The 6,916-nt window shown below is 43.3% G+C and overlaps 2 protein-coding genes across 5 annotated transcripts; both read left to right on the plus strand.

The window, feature by feature from the left end:
* The first annotated feature begins 405 nt into the window (after nt 1-405).
* Nucleotides 406-6,651, plus strand: LOC113706497 (uncharacterized). Of its 4 annotated transcripts, none has more exons than XR_011820663.1 (2): nt 406-6,017; nt 6,146-6,651. XR_011820663.1 is itself a non-coding variant. In XM_027228410.2 (2 exons), the coding sequence occupies exon 1, from the start codon at nt 1,674-1,676 to the stop codon at nt 2,433-2,435; it is 762 nt and encodes a 253-aa protein (XP_027084211.1). In that variant the 5' UTR covers nt 406-1,673; the 3' UTR covers nt 2,436-2,484; nt 2,596-6,651. The 4 variants fall into 4 exon arrangements, 1 of the variants encoding a protein (XP_027084211.1); XR_011820664.1 differs by having other exon boundaries at nt 6,150-6,651; XR_011820662.1 differs by having other exon boundaries at nt 406-5,622; nt 5,738-6,651.
* On the plus strand, nt 2,842-3,960 carry LOC140013425 (uncharacterized). The gene is made up of 2 exons (XM_072062702.1): nt 2,842-3,101; nt 3,426-3,960. Exons 1-2 carry the CDS (start codon nt 2,842-2,844, stop codon nt 3,958-3,960), a joined length of 795 nt encoding a protein of 264 aa, XP_071918803.1.
* Nucleotides 6,652-6,916: the final 265 nt, after the last annotated feature.

Below are 6,916 nucleotides of genomic sequence, written 5' to 3' on the forward strand. Positions count from 1 at the left end.
TATTAATGATCATGAATAATTCACAAAAGTTGAATTTCATTAGTAATTCATAAAACTATTATAAAATTTCACAATGTAGAATATATGAATAAGTTAATATGTAAATTATAGTATTAGTATTATTAAATACTAAAAGAAATATTAAGAAAATAAAAGGCAGTATAGTCTAATATAGTATTAGTACTATCAATAAGTCATACCAATATACTAAAAGAAGACATACGATGATTAAAAAAAAATAGAACTATCAATTATAGTATTGGAAGTATCAATAAGTTATGGTACTATGATCATTAAATATTAAAAGATATATTATGTAATTTGTAATGTCTAATATAGTTGTATTACTATTGAATAAACCATTATTACTGTCAATAAGTCATTAGTACTAGTACTATTAGATACTAAAAGGTGCACTATAAAAGTAAAAAATAGTACTAACTACTATAGTATTAATGTTTTGAATATTTTCATCGATGATTATCAATTGTAGCAATCATCCATCTTCGGTGCTTCAATAGTTGGTCGGAAACAGCCCCAATACTAATGGGATTCATGTGCAATATTCATCAAGGGTCACAATCGTGTATTCCAAGATCAGTATTGGAGATTGTAGCCAAACAATAGTGGGTAATCGAGGACCGGAATATCAGTTGTTTTATGTTCTCTTAAGGGAACAAAACAGCAAACGGAAAACATGTCCTTCCTCCAACCATACTTTTAACACAAACATCTTGCTTCTCTTCTCCTTCACTTCACTTATTGTCATTTGGAAGATTCTTGCTGGTTGTTGGTAAAATTTGGGAATTCATATCTGTCCAAACTTCATGAACCGTAAGAACTTAAGTTTTGCCTTGGTTATGTTTGTTAATATGCCTCAATGAAAACACAGTCAAAATCTCTTCTTTTATGCAACGGTGCGGCTGTGGACATGGCTGTCCTCCAGCCCTCTGCTGGGAGGCAATCATCGCCTTGCCAGGTGTTCCAGCGTAAGTCCTTCTCCGCATTATTCTCTCCCTATTCCTCACACCCAACCCTCTCTATGAAAGCTTCGTCCTCCACACACAAGGGGGAGCCGGCTATTCTCTTTTCATAAGACGATCTTGATAGGCTTTCTACTCCCTACAAGTACGCTCTGGTGGGCAAGTTTTCCAGAGGCAAACCAAAAATGGACGAGGTGCGTAAGTTCTTCCTTACGTTGAATTTGAGGGAGGCTGTTTCCGTGGGTTTACTGGATTCAAAACATGTCTTCATCAAGCCGGCCAATAAGGTCGACTTCCATAGACTGTGGGCTCGTAGCATCTGGTATGTCCATGGTTTTCCGATCAGGGTTTTCAAGTGGTCGACAGCTTTCCATGTTGACAAAGAACCGTCGGTTGCTCCAGTATGGTTCCAACTCCCTAAACTGCCGGTTCACTACTTCCATAAAGAGGTTCTGTTCCAGATTGTCTCCTCGGGGGATTCCATTGTTTGTGGATGCGGCAACTTCGAATGCGACATGCCCAAGCTGTGCTTTTGTATGTGTCAAAGTTGACCTCCTAAAGCCTCGGCCATCTAGAATCTGGATTGGTAATGGCGCGCAGGATGGGTTCTAGCAGAGTTTCATCCCGGAGAATCTCCCACAATATTGCTCCCATTGCTTTCGGCAGGGGCATGGAGTGGAGGGCTGTCATATGTTTCGACCAGAGCTCCGAGCAGGCAAAATGGAGGGTGAGAAGTCAATGAAATCACAAGCTGTGCAACAAAGGATAGCAAAACAGGTGGCTGTTCAAGCAAGCCCAATACCACCTGTCCGCACCACTGGAGTGGGAGTGGCATTGCTGGAATCGAATGAGCATGAAATGGGTGCCACCGTGCACACTACTTCTTTGTGTAGGAGGGGTGGAGTAGTGGCAGAGGCTTCAGATTGTGACGAAAGAGGGAGCCCAGCACAGGAGAAAGAAGACAGGACAGGAGAGGTGCGGCGCTCGAAGGTGGTTCTGGTGGAGGACGTGATGATAGATTCAGCAATGGCAGACTCTGTTGCTGTTGCTGGGGGATTGTCGTTGCTGGGTAATAACGTGCAGGTGATGGGTGCTGCCCACGGCACTTTTCAACCTATTTTGTATGCAAAGGGGGAGGATATTGCTGGGCAGCTGGATGCTGGGGTAAATGGTGAAGCTGATGAGAGTCATGAGAAGGAGCAGGTTGTGATCCTAGTGGTAGCGGGAAACCTCTCATCAAGGTCCATCGCAAGTTCTGAGATAGGTGGGGTGGAGTGTGATGACCTTTGCGCAGAGGAGCTGGGTGCAGCGGTGAGGGAGGAGGAGGTGGTTGCAGCAGAACTAAGTGCTAGAAATTTTTCTCCACGGGATGAAGTTGGAGCTATGCCACGGGACATTGGATCTCTGGTGGTGGATATCTTTAACTTGGATCCTATCATACAACAAGTCTAGGAGAAGGTGCACGGAGATGAGGGTGGTAAGATGATTTCCAAGCGTAGAGGTACGCGTGCCCCACCTCCTACTGATCGTTCTTTACGCTCTAAAGCAAAACTGGCCAATAACTCTTTTGCTGCACTCTCTGATGATTAATTTTTTATTTTGAAATATTCAGGGTATCTCGCGTGCCCCAAATTTTCGTAGATTAAAAAGTTTAATTGCTGATTCGTCAGTTCAATTAGTTGCTATATGTGAACCTAAGTTGTCTGTGGGAGAGATTCACTGGATACGACTAAAGTTGAGGATGGATAAATGCATTGCCAATAGTGAGGGTTCTATATGGGTGTTCTATCAAAACTCCCTTGTATGTGCCCTCCTGGGTGAGTCGGGTCAACATTTATCGCTTAAAATACAATCGCAAATGGTATCTGGCCCCATGGTCTTTTCGTTAGTGTATGCAAAGTGTAATGAGCAAGAGAGAAGATCGCTTTGGTCTGCTCTATTGCTCGATAACCCGGGCAATACACCATGGTTTCTGGTTGGGGATTTTAATGTCATTGTCTGTGAGGAGGAAAAGCGACGTGGTTTACCTTTTCGCCTGGGGGAGGGTTTGGATTTTATCTGTTTCATGGCTTCGGATAGAATCCAGGATGCTAGGTTTTCGGGGGCAAAGTTCACATGGTGTAATAATAGAGGGGGAAGCGCGCATATCTAGAAGAGGTTAGACAGGATGTTGTACAATCAGCATGCGTTGGGTTTAGAGTATAATTTTGCAGTGCAACATTTGGGGTGAGATCCCTCGGATCACGCTCCCTTACTATTGTTGGCACTGTCTATACTTAATAATAAGCCGAGATCCTTTCGATTCCTGAATGTGTGGACGTCTAAATTGGAGTTATTGGATGTTATTCGACGATGTTAGGGTGGATCATTTTTGGGCCCTCCCTTGCAGAGACTGACTGCTAAATTGTGGGAAGTAAAACGGTAAGTGCAACTGTGGTCTAGGGACGTGTTTGGAGATATTTTTACGCGGGTGAGGAAGGCAGAGGGGGAGTTGCTAAGGCTGGAGGGTTTCTTTGATAATGATCCTTCGGAGTCGAATTTAATTGCACTTCAAGAAGCGCGGGCGGTTCTGAGGAATTCTCTAATGGTAGAGGAAGGATATTGGAGGCAAAAAGCGAGGATTAATTGGATTCAGGAGAGGGATAAAAATTTAAAATATTTTCAGTCTGTCGTTGCGGAACGTAGGGCGAAGGCGGTCATTCATCAGATCAAAGGTGCAACTGGGGATTGGATGGTAGATGATGATCGGATTGCAGCGAAGGCGGTTGAATATTTTAAAACTTTATTCTCGGCGGAGACTTCGTCAGGTTCCTGGGATACACTGAACGTGCTCACTCACATGGTTTCTCACACACAGAATGCAGAGTTAGTGAAGGTTCTGGAGATGGAGGAGGTAAGAGAAGTGGTGTTTGGGATGGATGGGGAGAGTGCAGTGGGACCAGATGGCTTCACTGGGATGTTTTTTACCTTTGCATGAGAGGTGGTGACGGGGGACATATGTGAGACAGTGGTGAGCTTCTTTTGTGGGCAGGAATTGCCCAGGAGTATCACAGCAACATGGGTAGCTCTTATTTCCAAGGTTAGTTCCCCTCAAGATTTTAGTTAATTCAGACCGATTAGCCTATGCAATTTTCTCAATAAAGTGATCTCTAAAATTTTAGCGATTAGATTAGCCAAGATGTTGTCTGGCATCATATCACCCCAGCAAAGCAGTTCTGTGAAGGGTAGGCAGATTTTTGATAATGTTCTGTTAGTTCAGGAGTGTATAGCTGATATTAGGAAGGCTGGTAGAGGGGGTAATGTTGTCTTAAAACTCGACATGGCTAAGGCCTATGATAGGGTTTCATGGCTATTCTTGATTCAGGTGCTGAGATGGTTTGGATTTTGTGAAGCTTGGATTGATATGGTTTGGAGACTGATCTTGAATGTGTGGTTCTCAGTTATTGTCAATGGGTCGCCCCGAGGTTTATTTAAGTCTAGTTGTGGGATTCGTCAAGGGGATCCGATTTCACCAGGCCTTTTTGTTTTGTGTGCTGAGATGCTTTACCATCATCTGAATTCCTTGAGTGGGCGGCAGGGGTTTGTGCCTTTTCGAGTCCCGTAGGGTTGCCCGATTGACACGCACCTAGTTTATGCAGATGATATCATTATCTTCTCGAGTGCCATGAAAAGATCGCTTCAACTACTTATCAAGGTGTTGGAGGACTATACGTTGATATTGGGACAGAAGGTGAACCATCATAAAAGTGGTTTCCTAACCTATGCTACATTGTCGGATTTGAGGAAGCGATTTGTGGCACAGGTCACGGGGTTTCGTTCCCAGGCCTTCCCGATGACGTATTTAGGGTGTCCACTATACTCGGGTAGATGAAAAAAGAGCTATTTTGCTGCGATTTGTACTTCATTGGCAAGTAGGGTCTTATCATGGAAGGAGCGACTGTTGTCGGTAGATGGGAAGTTGGTGATGATACGAAGTGTGTTGGCACCCATGCCGATCTACATTTTTCCTGTCTCCAATCATCCGAGAGGGATATTTGACAAATTGGAGCAAATTTTAGCCAATTTTTTATGGTCTTCTGATTTTGGTCCACGGTTTCATTGGATTAAATGGATTCAATTATGTAAGCCTATTGAGGAGGGAGGTGTGGGTGTTCGGTCTTTGCAGAATGTATTTGATGCCTTTTCGTTGAAATTATGGTCAAATTTTAGGCAGCGACGATCATTATGGGCTGACTTCATGCACTTGAAGTATTGCCCAGATATGCATCCGTGTTATTCAAATTTCTCCTCAGGGCAGTCACACACTTGGAAGAGGATGATGAATGCTCAAGTGATAGCAGAGAAGCATATATGATGGTCACTGGGTAGCGGATCTACTAGCTTTTGGCATGACAATTGGATGGAGACGGGCCACTATGTAGGCAGGTGGAATCCTTTCAGAAGTGCTCGGTTGCAGACTTTGTCATAGAAGGTAGGTGGGATCTGCAGTGCTTAAATAGGGTGCTACCGGCGGGTTGGGTATAGCAGGTGATGGGAGTGGCTCCCCCTACCATGGCACAAGCGGATGACATGATTTGGGCCCCCACCAATTCAGGTGTGTTTACTATCTTGTCGGCATATCAGATAGTGCGCAAAGGAGGTACTGTTTCCCGCCTATTTGCTTCTTTGTGGCATCGGGTTTTGCCCTCAAAAATTTCCTTCTTTATGTTAAGGTTACTGTATGGTAGATTGCCATTGATGGATGTGTTACACAGGTTTGGGATTCTGGACCCCTCTAGGTGCTTTTGTTGTAGTTTGAACCGTCCCCAGAAACTATTAACCACGTCTTCTGTATGGGGGAGGTGGCTAAGCAGGTTTGGGGTTGCTTTGAGGGTCTTATTGGTGGGTTTAGTGCGGCTTTCACGGTTAGACATAAGGTGATGAGTTGGTGGGTTAAACCTACTCTTAATAATTACCTTGATTTTATTCTCCGCACGTTGCCATCCTTAATCTGCTGGAATTTATGGAAGATGCGAAATTTGTGGATATTCGATGGTAAGCTAGACTCGGTAATGTATGTTTGTGATCGGATTTTCTTGGAGCCGAGGGAATGGTTCTATCTTCGGTTTCAGGAGATATCACTGCTTGATAACTCACGGATTGTTTTTTTTTTGATATAATAGCTAGGTTGCGGAGCAAGATTATCATATGGGAGGTTTGTTTGAAAGGTCCGCATCAGTCGGTGGTGAAATTGAATGCTATGGTTTTTCAAGGGTAATCCGGGGAGGAGTGGCGGTAGGGGATTGTTCAGGGATTATGATGGGAGGTTCCTACTTGGCTTCTCATGTTGGTTTGGGGAGGCTACTAGCCTTCAGGCGGAGATGAAGGCTCACCTTTTTGGTGTGTAGTTAGGTGTGTCCCGGGGATTTGTTAGGTTGCACTTGGAATCTGATTCACTGGTGTTGGTCCGTATTACTCAAGGGAAGGTTCAGTGCCCGTGGCAGTTGCAGAGGGAGTTATTGGTTTTACAGCAATATAGACGGTATTTTGACACCGTGTCTCATTGCTTCCGAGAGGTAAACAAGTCGGCGGACAGATTGTCTAATGTTGGCGTGGAGACTAGGTGTACTGCAATTTATGAGACCTATAATGCGTTGCCTCGATTGATGAGGGGAGATATTTCTTTAGATACGTCTGGGTTTCCACATTTTTTTAGATGCCAGCGGTAGGGGTTATTTAGAGATGGGGCAGGATGTGTGATACAAAGTTATTTCTTATAAAAAAAATTATATAAAATACATTAAATGCTTCCATTACAAAAAAAAACTAATATAGTATTTATATTGTCAATAAACTATAGTATTAGTACTGTCAACTATTAAAAGAACTATGAAAAAATAGTACTGTTTATAAGTACAATCTATTATGGTAAAAATATTGCTAATGTGCTTGTA

The sequence above is a fragment of the Coffea arabica genome, chromosome 8c (genome assembly GCF_036785885.1).
Source record: "Coffea arabica cultivar ET-39 chromosome 8c, Coffea Arabica ET-39 HiFi, whole genome shotgun sequence".
Taxonomy (NCBI): Eukaryota; Viridiplantae; Streptophyta; class Magnoliopsida; order Gentianales; family Rubiaceae; genus Coffea; species Coffea arabica.

Coding starts and splice junctions, on each gene's coding strand:
- LOC113706497 (XM_027228410.2), top strand. CDS start 1,674: ATGTTTCGACCAGAGCTCCGAGCAGGCAAAATGGAGGGTGAGAAGTCA.
- LOC140013425 (XM_072062702.1), top strand. CDS start 2,842: ATGGTATCTGGCCCCATGGTCTTTTCGTTAGTGTATGCAAAGTGTAAT. Junction 3,102..3,425: donor TCGGGGGCAAAGTTCACATG/GTGTAATAATAG, acceptor ACTGTGGTCTAG/GGACGTGTTTGGAGATATTT.